This window comes from Callorhinus ursinus, unplaced genomic scaffold (genome assembly GCF_003265705.2).
Source record: "Callorhinus ursinus isolate GAN/ISIS: 27379988/994484 unplaced genomic scaffold, GSC_fseal_2.0 scaffold25, whole genome shotgun sequence".
NCBI classification, from domain to species: domain Eukaryota; kingdom Metazoa; phylum Chordata; class Mammalia; order Carnivora; family Otariidae; genus Callorhinus; species Callorhinus ursinus.
Genome location: NW_027397087.1, coordinates 32,311,916 through 32,330,044, shown reverse-complemented (window position 1 = coordinate 32,330,044; position 18,129 = coordinate 32,311,916). Strand labels below are relative to the sequence as shown.

At 40.0% G+C, this 18,129-nt stretch overlaps 1 protein-coding gene across 9 annotated transcripts in view; it reads right to left on the bottom strand.

The window, feature by feature from the left end:
- The window catches only part of MAP2K5 (mitogen-activated protein kinase kinase 5), a 247,064-nt gene that overhangs the window by 201,684 nt on the left and 27,251 nt on the right, over window positions 1–18,129 (bottom strand). For all 9 annotated transcript variants that reach the window (XM_073877255.1, XM_073877256.1, XM_073877257.1 and 6 more), the window contains exons 4-6: window positions 8,436–8,505; window positions 4,404–4,444; window positions 3,383–3,450 (exon numbers count right to left, since the gene is read on the bottom strand). In XM_073877255.1, coding sequence (XP_073733356.1) covers window positions 3,383–3,450; window positions 4,404–4,444; window positions 8,436–8,505 — 179 coding nt within the window. The remainder of the gene's footprint in view (window positions 1–3,382; window positions 3,451–4,403; window positions 4,445–8,435; window positions 8,506–18,129) is intronic.

The following is an 18,129-nucleotide window of genomic DNA, read 5'->3' as shown; positions in this document are numbered from 1 at the left end:
GATGAAAGAGGGAACAAAGAAAAGGAAGAAAAGCAGGAAGGGCCAGGAGTAAGAGAAAACATGATCCACTGAGGGCACCATGCATTCCTCAGCAAAGCGAGAATGTCAGGTAAGAAGGGGCAGAGTGGGCAGGGGGCCTACATGTGAGAGGCTGTTGCTCACCTGCAGCCAAGGTTGCACACTGTCCTAAAGGTTCTGAGGAGCGGTGAGCAGCTGTAAAGGGGAATGCTGGGCTCAGCATGCATGTCAGCAAGATCGCTATGGCTGCAGTGTGGAGGAGGGACTGCACAAGGCAAGACTGGAGCGAGGAAACCAGCAGGTGACTGCCACAGTCATCTACAGAGCCTGAACTGCCTCGGCAGCATCGGGGCCGCTCGCCAGGGGACTCAGAAGGGACATACGTGGGACTGACAGGTGTGGCGCTGAGGGAGGCCCAGGAAGCAGTGACGGACGCCTAGCAAGTTAGCAACTGGGTGGGTGTGGGAGAATTTGCCAAGACAGGAAACCTACAAGTACGTTTGGAGGGAAGACAATGGGAAGAGCTACCTAGAAGAAGGAACAGCTGTGCTCTGAGGGCTAAACGAAATCTTTATGAGTGGAAGGGAGACCCATCTCAGCTCATGACAAAGAGCGTTCTAAGACAGTGCTCTGTGAAAATGGACAGGCTGCCATGGCCAATAAAGTGCATTCATGCTGGATGACCATTTGGCAAAGGGTGGGGAATCAAGCACCAAAACAGAGCAAGATTAGATGGGCGCTTCTCTGCCTCGTTCCCCACAGCAGAGGGTCTTTTATAAACACAGCTGGCCACAGCACTCTCCTGAAAGCATCTGATAGTTCACCGATGCCAATACGCCAAGAGCAAAACTCAAACACAAGGCCCTGCCGATCTGACTCTGGTCTAGCTCCTTCTCTCCTGTCACTCCAATGGTCTCCTCCCCTCTCCACACCCCCCAAACCAGCACCCTTCCCTGGACTCCAGCCAGACTGGCCTACTTATGAACATGCTGAGCTCCTTTTCCACCACAGGGCCTTCCCTGATGCTCTCCCCTCCCTCTGAAATGCCCTTTGCTGGCTCTTGATATGGCTGGGCCCTTCCCACGCTCCAGGCCTTGACAGAATGTCATCTCCTCCCAAGAAGTCTTCCCTGAGCATGCTGTCCAAATCTAAACATATTCCTGCCCAGTGTTCTCTCCCTTCAAAACCTGCTTGCTTCCCTCATAACACTAATTATAAAGTGTGATTGTTTGTATATTTGTTTTGTTTTTTTTTCCTGTATGTCCATTAGATAGCAAGTTCTAGAGGATAAGGACCACATTGTATTTCTAGTGCACAGGACAGCACCTACTGAATAGGTAGCACTCAATAAGTACTTTTGATTAGTTACCAACATGGGACACAGAACATGGCCAACCTAGGGTGGCATATTGAAATCTATGGTAGGTCTCTTTCAAACTGCACTCCTCCCATAACAGAAGTCACTACTGGAGGAAACCACCATCACTAGCTGGCAGGCTGCCACATCCCTAAGGAAAGATGTTGCAACAAAAGGCTAAGAACCACTAGATCAGACGGTCTTCAAATTTCTATCCAACCCAAAAATTTCATGATACTCTGTGAATATACACAGTAATTCTTTTTAAAAACCAAAGTAATTTATTCATGCTATTAAAGCTAAATCTCAGAGAACTGAAAAGTTATCCTTGCCCCTTCTCTGCCTTACCATTTTTTTCAACTCTATCCTCTTTTTAAACCACGATGAAATGGGACCTAAGATACCAGAGAAGGGCTCAGGGTGAGTCTGTCTGAATAACAACTTTTCTGAAAGTAGTGGTAAAAATTAAATGCCGGGCCTTCCTTGAGCTGAGTGTAACAAGTGACCCCAGCCCAGTGTCTCCACTCTGTGAGACACGGCTCACAAGCCCAACAAGCATGAAGAGAGAAGCTGCAAAGTATCACGTGGCAGGGCCAAGCCCCAGAGTGAGGACTAAGAGACCTACCCCTCGTGCCCACAGGACAGATGAGCCTCCGGTGAATAACCAGGCTAAGTGTATTTTAAGACAGAGTAAATTGCTTAAGAAGGAAACACACTTTAAAAGTCACGTGTTCACAGCAGGAAAGCTGGTGAGTAGATAGACTGACCCTATAGTAAAGTAATGGAGGAAGTGACTTTTGTGGGGGGAGATAGGAGAGTAAAAAGAGAGTCAGAGGAGAGACTTTAAATTACCTCCAGGAAAGCCCTCTGGCAAAAGAACCAAAACCCTGGATTAAGGAGGGGCAGGGAAGGAAGAGGAGAAACCCAAACTACATCTCACCCAATAAAGGGCAATACTGGTTATAGCCCTAAACCCAGAAAAGCCTGGGCCCAGAATGGAAGATGGCTCAGTGCTGGCTTTCCAGTCACCAGTGAGTGTGAATACTCACACACAGTGTCATCTTCACGTACGGTCATGTGATGTTCACCGCGTGGATAACCTCACGGATAACCAAAATGACCCAGAATGCTATAGGCTTAAGCAGCCCACTCCTTCTACCTGAGGATGTGATAATCTGGAAGTAAGTTCTCAGGCTTGTCAGAGGAACACTTTGAAAAGGCTCTCAAATCTTAAGTACCCCATGCCAGTGTGGGGCACTGTTAGCATGAATTAACGAAGATTATCTTCCTTCTATAAGTAGCTTCAATCTTTGGTATGACCAAAGATACAGAAAGAGCAACATGGTGGGTCAATCTAAATTTCACTACTTCACTCTTCCCTTGCCTCTTTCTGATGAACATGTCAAGGGATAACAATACTGCCAAAAGATGGGCAAGCAAGAAAAAAATAATGAGCATTAAACAATTTATGATCCAGATCAAGCATGAGAAGCACTGAAGTCAAAGGCACTGAATTTTCTGTATAATTTGGAGACTGAAGGAATACCCATTCCACAGACCAACATTAATAATTTATTTTTTTTTCTTTTTTTTTTTTTTAAAGATTTTATTCATTTATTTGAGAGAGAGAATGAGAGATAGAGAGCATGAGAGGGAAGAGGGTCAGAGGGAGAAGCAGACTCCCCGCTGAGCAGGGAGCCCAATGCGGGATTCGATCCCGGTTCTCCAGGATCATGACCTGAGCCGAAGGCAGTCGCTTAACCAACTGAGCCACCCAGGCGCCCCCAACATTAATAATTTAAAATGTCTCATTCCATCTTCCTCAGTGAGGCCTTTTCTCTCTAGTCAACACGTAGCTATGGTTACCCAATTGGTCAAATTTCTTCTCGGCCACATACACATTCGCCTGGTCTTACAGAAACGAGGGGTCATCCCACAGGCCTCTTCCCCACCCCTAACTCTATAGAGAAGCACGCTTATGAGCACACTTCACTAGCTTGCCCTCACCTATTGCTTGGAAGTGAATCAGAGACTGCTGGGCTGCCGTGCTGAGAGGGTCCAGCCCGGGTATTCACCTACAAGGAAAGAAAGAATCTTGATCAGTCTTGTGTTCTGAGGACACAGTTCCAATTAACCTATAATTTGCCACAAATTTCTCATTTCACTATGAAGGTTAATTAGCTTGTTGCTAGATAGACCCACGGTTGGAGTCTGTTCAGTATATAGGTTATAGAACTGTACAACCCGTATATTACATAATACACTTTTCCTGTCATTATTCAAATACTTAAACAGCATTGAAAAAAGGAGCGCTAAATGGGAAAATTTCAATTCACTGTCCAGAACTGAATTCAATTCACTGTTTTGTTTTGTTTCGTATACAAAACAATATGTTCAAAAAAGAACATTAAGAATACACCCAGAGGTTAGCGGTGAACCTCAAGTTTTCAGATCCTTCCAGCTCTAAAGCCAAACAGAACACTAGAATGTTTCTTATTCACTGAAAAATGAGGTCCAAATAATTAATTACAAAATGCTTGAATCTAAATACAATAGCTGCTTTTCTTTCAAATGTAAAGCTGTCAGCAGAAATCCAGAGTTCAAAAGACAGAGAACAATGAAAAGATATTAAATAGATATGTTTCTGGCATAAATATGTCAAAAGAAGGGGAGGTTGTTCTGTGTGCAATATGTTTATGTGCTTAATTAATCACTGAAATGAAGTCTATATTTTCATCCAAATATATTGTTGCGGACACCAGTACCTAAAATCACCCTGAAGAAACAGACCAACAAAAAATTCCAAATAATAAAAAAATATGGTACCAAAACCCTTCTATCCAAATATGTACATATACTGAGCAAATACTACAGATGAATCCCCCTCCACATCCTGTTTAAAAAAAAAAAAAAAAAAGAATCGCTTGTCAGAGCTTGAGAAAGTGCAGTTTTATTTGACATTTCAATAAGTGGAACACAGCATTACAAATCCATCTAACTTTACTGAAACAATTATTGAAATTCGTACCTTCAGGCCATGTATGTTCCGTTCCCCAGGAGGCTTGCAGGCTGAAACAGTAATTGACTAAATTGTAGAACACATCAGGGCCATTTACAAATTTGCTCAAAATGAATCGTTTAAAAAGAAATGAGGGTGACACCAAAATTAGCAGAGAGAAATGATTGAAAAGTGGCTCCCAAGACCCAAAGTGGGAATTATGAACCAGGGTTTTTAACTTGCAGGAGTGAGCATTTATAAATGCAAAGAGCTTTCTGACACCACCTCATATAAATTCCAATTTCTGCTTAAAACATATAAAAATCAAGTTAACTGAGCTAAAATGATTAGATTCCTTTCATAATTCAAATTTCTGCAATCTTTCCTCAACTCTATTACATTGTATATCTGCTATCACTTAAACTACTTTGAAAATATCTAGGTTTTTGGGGGAGGGCGAGTAGTAGGAAAAGAGTATTTTAATGCCAGAAAGATGGTTAGAGATTCTAAACTGGAATATTCAAGTTTGAGTACCAGTTTGCACAGCAATAAGTAGTCAAATTTATTAAAATACAGAGATATCACTAATTTTACTATATTTTTTGCAAATCTTGACATCTTCTAATATTTAAGTCTAAAGATAAAGCAGTGCCAGGAAAAATAATATTAATTTCCTGACACCACCCTGATTTACAGGGTAGTACTTTTCCAATTCAGCAAATGCTTCTTCATCAAATGTTAAAAATACAAATGTGTCTTGCCCATTTTATAGGCTGCTTCCATCTGAAAACTACAGTGCCCTACAGATCGTATGTTAAGGGACTATCAATTGTGATTGATTGTTTGGGGAAGGATATATTTGATTTTTTTTCTCCTCTCTCAGATGTACATCTATTCTTCCTCTGTTTCTGACAAGAAATAAAACTGCTTAATAATAAGAAGATGTGGGTAATAATTACAAGGCATATCAGTTGCTTTAATTTTATATATTTTGAATATATTCAAATTTATTATTTCCTAGAAAATACCTCTAAACCTTAATAAAGAACTTTTGTTTTTCCTAAAATACATTAAAATTAGGACTCCAAATCTTCTTTCTGTAAAATGGAAATCAACTTTTTGAACAAAACCAAAGTCACATACATTTGATGCCTGGTCCTTGAGGGGCCATTAATACTTCCTAAGACAACACTTCAGAGCATTTCCACTTAAGTACCCAGTACATTCATAAACTTCATTTAATAAGAAAGTGGCTAACCAAGGAATTAGAGACAGGCATCAACTCTTACCTCTTACCTTAACATCTGCCTCATTACTCAATTGGCTTCTCAAACCTTTATGACTGGAAATCTAAAAAGTATTAAAAAAAACCCAGTAACCTCGTATTTCCTAAAGTTATGGAGTCAGAAGTTACATAAAGCTAGTAAATTTTCATACTTATTAATATGTAACATGTCTTTTAACTACAGAGAGCAAAGCCATGGGCTGGGAGTTACCATCCAAGGCAAATGTCTTACCTGGAATGAGGAGAACATCTGATGTTAGAACAAAATCATTTTCTCCTACCTTTCTCACTTGTTCAGTCTAGAGATTCTTTTCAGCAAGGGGCCTGACCAAAGAAACTAAGGTCTGGGAGCCTCTAACCAACCTATTAACCCAGGCAACCTGCCCAATACAATATGTCTATATCCTTGTATAAGTTTGCATAATCTCATTTATGTATATAAAATATAGATAAGTAAACAAAAAGCAAGACTACAAAAAACTAAAAAGAGTTATACAGGGTTGCCTGGGTAGTTCAGTCACTTGAGATTCCGACTCTTGATTTCTGCTCAGGTCATGATCTCAGGGTTGTGGAGATCAAGCCCCACATCTGGCGCCACACTCAGCGGGGAGTCTGCTCCTCTCCCTCTCCCTCTGCCCCTCCCCCCATTCACACATGGACAAGCACATTCCTGCTTTCTCTCTCTCTCTCTCTCCCTCCCTCTAAAATAAATAAATCTTTAAAATTAATAAATAAAATAAAAATAGTTTTACAATAACATCCAAGAAACCATAGAGACGGGGGGGCTGAGTCTCATATTTTAAAAAATTCAAATCTGGCTTGGAAGAATTTTATTTAATAATTTACTGGAGCCTAATAGGTCTGTGCTAAGACTACATGTGACGATCACATCTCATATACCGTCTTCTTTTAAGTATCTTCTCCCTATAATATACTGTTCTCTACACTCCCACCAACCCCTCCAGACTACCCCCAAGCACACTCCATGAGTATTTTCATTTATATGCCCTTCCACTTTAAGCAAATTATAATTTAAACAAAATTCTTATTCAAAGTGTATACTAACCACTTATAGGCTGTTGTGGACTCTGAAGTTTACTTAACCTCTCTGAACCTGCATATTCTCATCTACACAATGGAATCAATAGGCAGAAATACCCGGAGAATGAGAAATGATAACAGTTAAAGCAATGTTAATGCCTGCAGAGCAGATGTCTAAAAATGGTCGTTACTCCCATGAGAAGCAGCACAATGGTGTGGACAAGAAGACTGCAAAGGACTGCTCACAAAATAAAAGAAAAAAGACAAAACCTGGAAAAAATTTTTGGATGAAGAAAAGTAAATCTTTTATTGGGGGGAGGGCTACAACCCACAGCATCAGAATTGAATTTTCCAGGTCACTTGTATTAGAGTTTGCTACGACAGAGTTATAATGTCAAGTAGGGAAACAATGAATGGAAATTTTCAGCTGGTAAAAGAAAAGTATTCTTTGTGGAGAAACGATTTTGAAACTTGCCCAAATTCTCCCATTGTTGAAGATAACAAGAAATGATCTGCATCCCTTGTTATTGGTCTAATGCATAGAAATGGCAACATTTGCTTTTCTTTTTTTCCTTTTTAGTATTTAGTCTTCAGATACAACAAAATTGGATTAATCATAATTTTTGTTTCAGATACACTATCAATGGCCCAATTTTATTTACCTACTTAGCTCTTTGATACATTATTAATAATGTACTAAGTACTCCCAATCCCACTGTCCACCTTAATGCTAGAAAGGCATTACTCTTGAACCCAGACCTTCTTGTGGGCTAGCCGAGTCAGCTGCCCTTAGAGACTTGATCAGTGTAAATAAGAATCTACTGGTTAATTGAGCCACTCAACTTCAGAGAGTTACAGGTAATGAAAGTCTAAAACGTTTAATTGAAAAACCCATACCATGATTATTTGTATAGTATCAGTTAACAAAGGTAAGTTTAACTTTTAATGATTTCAATTAAGTTATTTCTAGAAAAGTTACAACATTTCCTTATCTGCTCCATCAGTTAGAAAATATGAATTCCAAGTGTGGCAATGTATAGTGAGGGAAAGACTTAATGGTTTATGTTAAATGGTTAGTTAAGTTGTTCTTTTTTACTTCAAATTTTGAGGGAACATTTATATACAGCTGATCAATCATATCTGATACAATGCTAGTTCTGCCCACTTAAAAGGGAAAAGGAGTATTATTTGACTACGTGATTCACCAAAACTTACCCATAGGCTAATATTTTTGGAGACTTCTCAATTCCCATTTATGAAGATTTTCCATTATCTGGACAATGCCACCCCCCAAAACCAAGCACCAAACATTATCAATTCTCTCCTAAAACCCTGCAGTAAATCTTCACCTCTGTACCAGCTGAAAGCTTTCTCCTCAACAGCAGCTTTGGCTACCATCATGAGTCACAATTTATAAATATCCAAAATTAAAGTCATTCATTTGCCTTGGTTTAGAAACCATGTGGACCCCCAAAGAGTTCTTTAAGCGAATGTAAGTATGTACTTCAAAAACAAAAAACAATCTAGTTAGTTTAATTTACTCTAGTAAATTAGATATTTTATCTGCCATAACTATAATACAGCCTGCAATCCCCACGATAATGAATACTTCTTTTGTTTTTTCAAATTAAGAGCTAAACATCATGTTATGTGCATTTAAACCTTTGGAAAACATAACTGTTGATGAAACAGTTTACTGAAATAATCATTGTTGATTAGAATTTGTTCAACATTACCTCTTGGAAATATCTGCAGAGGCTCTATTAACTGTCCATTTACTTGCTGTTCCATTACTGTGGAATAATACTGCAAAGAGATTATAGAAAGCGATTACTCAGTAATGTATGAACACTGGAACAGACACTTATGGGTTGTTTAATTCACAGTACTTTTGTAAACTGCTGGTATACACATATCAGCCTCGAGAATACTTTTTCCTATTTGTACATAAAAATTACTATAATGATATATTCAGGATTGAAAGTCCAGTATAAGGTTATCTTCCACACTGTCATTTATCTTTAAAAGTAAAAATGTTGATTAAGATTTTAGTATTTAATCTCTAGAAATATTTTGAAAATGACATGTATTAAAAATGACACAAAGCTTTTTAGTGGAAATTTCTCAAACTGCCTCTTGTTCTTTTCTCTGGGTTTTGCAAAGCAAAATGAAAACACTTCACATTTAGCTTGGGCCTACCTGCCAGGTAATAGATCAAACATTATACATATTTGTGTATAAAATGTACAGATAATGGAAATCTAAATCATAGAGACTGTGGAATAAGCAAACAAGTATGATCCATCCAAAGATGACAGGATTAATATGATAAAAAGATAGGTCAGTTTTATTTTTTTTTTAAAGATTTTATTTATTTGACAGAGAGAGACACAGCAAGAAAGGGAACACAAGCAGGGGGAGTGGGAGAGGGAGAAACAGGCTTCCCGCCGAGCAGGGAGCCCGACGCGGGGCTCGAACCCAGGACCCTGGGATCATGACCCGAGCTGAAGGCAGACGCCCAACGACTGAGCCACCCAGGCGCCCCAAGATAGGTCAATTTTAAGCAAACATCTTTTATACTTCACTTTTAATAACACGTTAGTATAGAGCAAATTTCATTTTAAAATTCTGGGCACAAAAAATGAAGTTCCAAATGAAAAAGCTTTCATGCTCCTTCATAAGCACAAATTCACTCACCAGGTTGTATTACGGTCTGATACCCATTTTTCCTTAATTTGCCAAGTGGTCCACCTAACCTGGAGATGGCTTCTGTGCCCTCACTTCTTTTAATACTTGACAAACAACAAAGTGATGCTCTTGGTGGAAAAATATCAATGATGAAAACCACCGATTTTGTGTTTTGAGGCATTGTCACACACAGAGCAGAACTCTCCTTTAGTTCTTGCTATTTCTATATTTAAAACACACATATATTATGTAACTGCCACCTTTCTGGAAATTCTTCCTTGATAATCATTATTTGCTGACATTCCAAAAAAGTCTTTTTTTAGAAGATACATACATCTTCTAATGCCTTTATGCATATTAAAATTATTACGAAATCAAGGGTTTTTTTTTTGTTTTTAGAAATAAAGGGGAGCTATGTAATTCTACATCGTCTTGGGAATCACAAATTAACAATCTAAGGCTCTTTGTCCTAAAAACAAATCAAGTGGATTTTTGATAGCTATGGACTGATACAAGTGTACCGCACTCTCCAAGGGCTTCCAAACTGTAAAGGAAACTGATCCTCTCCTTCTATGGACGTAGCCTATATACATACGGCATAAACATGGGTGACACACACTCTGGAATACATACTAAGCCGAATGTCTTTCAGGAGACTATATTCCTTAAAACCACAGAAATATACTGCTCGCCATTACTCAAACAGTGATGACAAGTAAATGAAATATCCATCATGTAGGCTGTCAACCTTTTGGGACAGCAATAACTGTTAACAAGTAGTCTGGAAAAATTGTCCGAAAATGACTTGTCCTCGGCACACAAGTATTTGAGGTTTCCATGGAAAATTAAGATGCCAGTGGCTATTTGGAACATTGCTAAGGTATTCTTTTTAATGGGAAATTTGCCGGTTATTGATCCACAGCATGTACCCCCTTGGTTCTGGAAGGCTGCAAGCAACTTTCCAATCAGTGGCTGTCAAAAAAATTACTGCCTTTTTATACTGATACAAGACAACAGCAGTGGTGGTGTTCTCCTCTAGTTAATGCTTTTCTTTAATTAACTGCTATGTACAATGGGTTAGTCATTTCAGTTACTACTTCACTACAGTCCTAGAAATCAAAACAAATAAAATATCCCTATGTTTTATCTAACAAATTAATTATAGAGTTGTCTGAAACTGGTGCTTGGGGTCAAGTTTGAAAAAAACCTCAAATGTAAAGGGTCAGCACAGGTGCAATGCATTTTTTCCTACTATAAAACCTTGCATGCATGAAATTGACCTGTTTTCCAACTTTATTTATTTACCTCACAAAATAAATAAATAAATGTGGTTTCCCTTTCATTTCAGATCTGTGCCAAATCAACTGGCAAACTATATCTGCTTTTATAATCATTGTACAATTTTTTTTAGCCATCTATAACCATCTCTTCATGCTACCATTAACACGGTCACAGTAATGACATTAAGTGTGCCACTTGCCAGTATCTCTAAAGCAAGCAGTTAGCATTTGTCTTTTGCTTTCTACAATTCTTCCAAATCCAAGGGACATTTTTTTTTCCTGCTGAAATACTGGGCTTGATCTCTGTTTGTATTACCAGAGGATCTTGTGATCCATACAGCAAAGGGTGGTAATTAATAAACCCATGGCTTGGGCCCACTCTAGGCAAGTGGCTCTGAGGAGCAGGCCGTGTGAGGGCCGGCTGGCTGCCAATGAGGCACCAGACCCAGGAGCTCAGGCTGCTGCATATTTAGCGCGCTCTGAGGAGTAAGGATACAGTGTGGGGCCACACATCCTTCCTGGCACAGAGCAGTCCTGACAGGCCACAGGCCTGTGTCACCCAGTGAGACAAGCAAGGAACTTGGGGAGTTAGAGGAAGGACCCCAGTGTGGGGGCCCGAGTACTGGCCATTCCCCAGCACACAAGCCCGGCGAGGAACCATTGGCTGCCCCTCGGGTTACTCCTGTAAAATGAAGATGCTACACAGCCAGAGGAGCACCAAGAGACTCATGGGAGGGACAGAAGCTAGCCCCAAAGCTGCAGAGCAAGCTGTTTCTAGATCCAGGTAGTCTCTCAGTCTTTTTAGAAATTCTCTCTTTAAAGAGAGTCTTTCCAATTTTGTCCTAAATAGTGATAAAATAAGCAATAATGACTTCCACTAGCCCAAAACAAACTGAAGAAAACAAACAAAAACCTCAGTCTTGTATGCTAAGATACTTAACATGGCTTGGACAGAAAAGTGACGAAGTGACCATGATAAATTAATGGGGCCGTAATTTGAAGCTATCCAAATAATTGTGCAAACGCAATCTCGATAATCCTATCCCAGCTTTTATTATCCCTAACATGGAGCCCTGCACATAGTAGGTGTTCAATAAATATTTACTGACTGAAACGGGGCCTAATTCTGATTCTGCTACCTATTACGTAGCCAGTCACTGAACTTCACCGAGCCCCAGTTTCCGCCAAATGAGAGTAAAGCTAGCTAGTCTATTACATAGGGTTGCCGTGAAATCAGCCTGCAGCAACAGTGTTTGTGAAGGCACTTTGTAAACTGTAATGCATTACTGGTGGTTGAGAAATTAAAAAGTGAATTGAGAAATTAAAAAGTGAACCTCCTACCACTAAAACAACAGCACTTTCTGAATAGAAGTCTTCCCATATTTAAAAATACAAAAATCGTTAGGTACAAAAAATACAAAATATCATGCTCAGACTGAATACATCAGCAGCAGTAATAAAATGTGTTTTCCGCTGGTATTCCTGGCAGAATCCGTTACATGCAGTAATTGCAGCAATAATCAATAAGCTAACTGAGTAAAAGATTAATCAGTTTTGTGATTGCTAATGGAATCTCCAGTACCAGACTCAGATTAGTTTCAGAGTCCCTCTGAGATGTTCTTCAAAATCCTTAAACAATTTTAATAAGGATGTGACAAAGTTTAGCACAGTTATCCAAAAATCTAATTAATTTGAAACAGAGGGCCAGATTCAACGAGGGGATAGCAAGTACAATTCTTGGCTTGTTTTGTTTGCAAGTTTATCAAACAGTGTTCCTATTTGTTATGAACCTAATTCTAATTCCAATAGCACAATTCAATCAGTAATTACATTTTTTTCTTCATGGAAATCTGCCATATAAAAAACTCGAGTTCTAAAACAGCACAGTTTAATTTTACAAGGTACAAGTTCTCTATTAAAAGAGAGAGAAAAGAGATACACACACACACACACACACACACACAACTACTTACTACCTATTGTGTACTAGGCTCACTACTAGCTATTTATGTTTATTCACTTAATTTCTCACAATCCTATCCTATTCTGCATGTATAATTCACAGATGAAGCAAACAGTTTATCAGTGAACCAAAAAAAAAAAAAATACTTTTCATTCTAGTCCATGTACTCAGAACATAAAATATATATTTACTCCTTAAGAGTCAAAAGGTAAGTTATCTCTTATTTCTCAGACCTCAAAACATTTAAATAAACCAGGCTACTGGGCAGCCGGCTGAGCTGGTGGGAGTGTAGCTCCTTCGGCCAGACCCTATGGGAGTTAGGCCATGTCGCTGATCTTTCACAGACTAGGGACGCATGGCACCGCACCGATGGGTGACCTCCCCCTCCTCCTTCAGCGCCCCGCTCTGGTTTTCCCCCTCCCTCCCTGACCACTCTATGCAGCTTCCTGTAAGTGGTTGTTTCCTCACCACCTTCTTTAAATGTTGGAGCTCCCCATGGTTTTTCATCAACCTTCTCTTCTTATTTTATACTCTCCTTGAGTTAACTTCAGCCACTTCAAAGGTTTCAATTACCAGAGGAGTCATTGAGACTAATTAGGAGCTGATGAATCACAAATCTTTATTTCCAGCCCAGATTTCTCTCCTAAGATTCGGAACATACCCAACTGGTTGTCCAGAGGCCCCTCAAATTCAACAGGTCTCTACCTCCCTCACCCCTCCCTCATGCCCTAGACCCATCTTCCGCCACCTGGGCTCACTGTTTCAGTGATTGACATCACAATGACCTAGTTTCCCAAGCCAGAGAGCTGGAAGGACGTCAAACCACTCTTTCCTTCTTTCCCACACTCAGTCAATCACCAGTTTTATTAACTCTACATTTTTCCAGCTTCTCAATTCCTTCAAGCTAGGGCCCTCCATGATCTAGTCCACCTTCCTTCCCAATCCCATCTCATACCCTCTCCTGCCCCCCTGTCCGTACCGCACTGAATCACAGGGAGCTCCTCCTGAATGCACCAGTCATCTTTAAACCAGAGCTTTGACATACTGCTCTCTCTGCCCAAAACATCCTTCCCAGTCCCTTTGTCCTACCTTATTCCATCTAGACACTACTCTCTTCAGGAAGCCTTCTCTGTCCTCGAAGCTATATCAGGTACTCCTTCTTATGCTCACAGAGCACCTAACGTTTGAGCATATTATAGCATTTATCACTCTGCCGGTAATTATGAGCTTTCATATCCTCCCACACTGAACACTGGACCATGGGCTCCTTGAAGGAATGAACTATATGTTCACTATACCTGCACCACCCAGCACAGCACTTGGCCACATAGTTGCTATCCCATAAATATTTAACTGTATAAAACTGGCTGTACAAATAAGTAAGCACATCAGTGTGTGAGTGATCTCAGGTCCTAGTTCTACATTTACTAGCTTTGTAACCTTGAGAAAGGCATGCAATTTGTACCTCAGTAATCTCAGCTATGAAAATGGGGAATATAGGAACACCTGGGAGGCTGTTGGTTAACCGTCCGACTCTTGATCTCAGCTCAGGTCTTGATCTCAGGGTCATGAGATCAAGGCCTGCACTGGGCTCCACGCTACTTAAAAAAAAAAAAAAATGGGGAAAATGCCTGCTTTGCTCACCTCATAAAGGTATTAAGAAGATCAAAATCATCGGGGCACCTGGGTGGCTCAGTTGGTTAAGTGGCTGCTTTTGGCTCAGGTCATGATCCCAGGGTCCTGGGATCAAGTCCCACATCAGGCTCCTTGCTCAGCAGAGAGCCTGCTTCTCCCTCTCCCTCTGCCTGCCACACCCCCTGCTTGTGCTCTCTCTCTCACTATCTCTCTCTGTGTGTCAAATAAATAAATAAATAATCTTTAAAAAAAAAAGATCAAAATCAAAGGAGCTGGTATAAGGGAAACCTCCTTTGAAAAAAATCTTGAAATAGGGTACAGGGCTATGAATCTCCTACTTCCAAGCAACATTATATAGAAAAGAAGGGTTCATAACAAGAGGGTAATATAGAAACCCCTAAATAAGATCACTTTTAGACCAAATACAGAGGTAGAATTTAACTGTTTATCAAGACTCAGTTCCCTTCCCATTCCCTCAATTACTACAGTACTACAAACAATAAAATAATTAAAAGGGTATTATAACGAATATTGTCTATTTTTCTTCTGGAAGTTCATCAAGGGCAGGAGCCCTGTCTTGTGTATTTTATTATCTTGTATGGCAGAGGTATTAAACTGGAGTCTATATGAGTCTTAGGAGAGCCTTCAAATTCCTGAAATTACATGTGAAACGCTGCATTGTGTGAATTTTCTGGGAAAAGAATAAACAACTTTCCTCACATTTTCAAAAAGACCTGCCACCCTAAAAACCTAAGAAATCACTGCTGTATAGTGCCCAGCACTGGGCCTTACACATAACAGTGCTCCACAAATATTTAAGGGAAGGAGGCAGGTAAGAGCTGACAGAAACATGGTAACTACTCAAATTGCTCGTACCTCCTAACTTACTCTGGCAAGTCTTATATATCAAATCGCATAAAATCAGGTTTATTTATTTTTCTTCCATACACATAACAGGACAGTTTCCTAAACCTCTCCTTAACATGCCTCCTAACAGACTTAATACAGTGTTTCCAACTTATAAGGAATAAGCATGCTGGTTTTTTCCTACTAATGATAAAATTTTCAAACTCCTGTTCAGTCAATATTGCAAGCATACCCCATTATAAGAAGCCCAGTCAGTAATTACAGCAATAATCAATAACCTAACCAACTATTTGCAGTCCATAGTTAATTTATTAGTTTTCCCAGTGAAGAACCCAACAATCTGAACTCTGTTAAATGGCTCCAAATTCAATTAGAACACTGCTTAGTGTGTCCTCAGTTATGCTTTCTTTCAATTATTTCTTATACTTTAAAATGAGAGGCTTTGCTTCTATGGCACTGACCTCTTAGGACACACACAACTGCTCCAGTAGTCAAAAACAACATATAAAGCAAATCTATTTTGAATACCAAATTAATATCTGCATTTACTTATCTGGTTTCAGATCCCCCCACTTCTCAAATAACTCACTGCCCCTGCCTTGAGGTACTATAGTGTGCACATGCTCTTCCTTGAATGACTCTAGACCAAGGATCCACATACGGTCATGGATTGATTTGAGAAAGAAAAATCACAGTGAAAAGTCTTCCACTGAAAAGGTCAACAGGGAACAACCCTGGGGCCTGTTTATAGGCTAATGTTATTGGATAGATGTTATTTATTAATGATTTGGAAGTGAAAAAGACAGTAAGTTGGCCATGCTTAACAATAACACTATTTGTTTTGGAGAGTAAGACCGTAAGGGCGTTAGGGAGCTCCAGATGGTCTTAATACAGGTTTGGGCAGCCAATGGCACATGAACTTCAACTTGGCTAAGTGTAAGGTAATGTGTTTTGGCAGAAGGGGTTTAAATTTGTATTCAGCAATGGGTCCAAAACTTGTAGATCCTCTCGGCTGAAGCATTCAGAATCATCACCGTGGTTAGCCTGGGGCAGTGTCTACACTGACCTTGCAACTTGACTTCTAGGCTGCAGCAATTCTGTTATACTTCTAAAGGAGAAGTTTAAATAAAATAGTCTCCCCTTATCCGTGGTTTTGCTTTCCGTGGCTTCAGTTACCCGTGGTTAAAGGCAGTCTGGAAACAAACGATCCTCCTTCTGACATGTCATCAGAAGGTCAACAGTAGCCTAACACGGTCACAACGCCTACGTCACTCACCTCACTTCAGCTCACGTAGGCGTTTTATCAGCTCTCAGCAGCACAAGAAGGGTGAGTATAGTACAATAAGGTATTTTGAGAGAGAGAGACCACATTCACATTACTTTTACTGCAGTAAATTGTTATAATTGTTCTATCTTATTATTATTTTGTTAATCACTTGCTGTGCCTAATTTTTAAATGAAACTTTACCACAGGTATGTATGTATAGGAAAACACATGGCATATATAGGGCTCCGTACTATCCGTGGTTACAGGCATGCACTGTGGGGGATCCTGGAACTTATCCCCCACAGGAAAGGGGGTACTGCTGCAGTAGCTTCAGGGAACCTGCCACTTAAATAAAATAGGAGCATCAGGCCATGCAGAGAGCAGGCCAAATGTGACATTCCCTTACATTCTATTTAGCTATTTCCAATAGTGCTTGATAAAGATCCAACCTACTGCTCAACTTCTATTAAAAAAGGAATATATAAAAAGGCAGTGAGGAAAGAGTAAAGAACATGTAAGTAATAGAGAAACATATATTTAGAAAGAAGCACTTGTTTTGAAATTTTCTATTACTTCAATTTATGCCTTCCTGGATATATTTCCTAGGTTGATAATTTACTGAATTTCTCTAACTTTACTGTATTGTAGTATAATTACATTCACCTTTCAGATATATGTAGAAAATCCCCCTCTCGTTTCCAGTAAGACTGGCCTAAGAGAACAGAGGCTCACTAAGAGCTGCCAACAAGTACCCAACAACCTGGTTTTGCCCCACAGCAATCCTACTGCCAGGGGCCCAACATTTCCCTGCAGCCCACATCTCCTCTGAAGATAAGCTCCCAGCCATAGTCCCTACGGAGCTGAGGTACCACACACATGGCTTGACTGCCTCATGCCAACTGCCTCAAAATAGGACCCCAGAGGAACCAGCCTCCAGGCTACACTGAGCCCTCCACAGAGATAGAGCTCAACTGGAAGCACAGCCACATTAATGACAAATACTGGTGGTCCAAAGCACCCCAGAGTGCCCTGGTGTCACTTGCCTGAGGCCTGCTTGTGCTTATCTCTTCCTTTGCTTCCATGAGCCACAAAATAAACCCTCTGTTCTGATGCAAACTTTACTATGCTTCTGCTCCTTGCAAGCAAAGATGCCCCAAGACATTTCACAACAGGGGCTAAATACGGGTCTACCACATTTTTGTCACTATTTCACGGGCATCCAAATGTCCCAGGCAACACAGAGAAGGGAATTAAAACAACCCGCCTCTGAAAAAAATGTTTTATTCTTTGACTAGGATGAGAAAACAAAATAAAAACTTTACTTACAGCTTAGAGCATGTGATTGAGTTACAAAAAAAAAAAAAAAAGGGTAATTTCCCAAACCATTTATTTATTTCATTCAGCTTACCTCTCCTTGTGCCATTTCTCCACCCTGCCAGGAGAGAATATACTGCATTATCAGCTGTTGAGGTGAACTGCACGGAGCCGATTTTGCCACATACAAAGTAAGTTCAAAGGTGAACCTATTTAATATGGAGCACATTTAAAAGCACCATGTGGAAAATGAGCTTCCAATCTCTTGCTCTTTGATGAAAACTTCCTAATAGCAAAGGCCCTGGGGCTATTAAATGTTCAACTCCTAAGTGGGCAACAAATTCTGTGGTAAAACTCAGTCTTGTAGATAAGGACAAAAATCTTCACAATTTCAAAAGCCCAGGGTGCTCATTCAG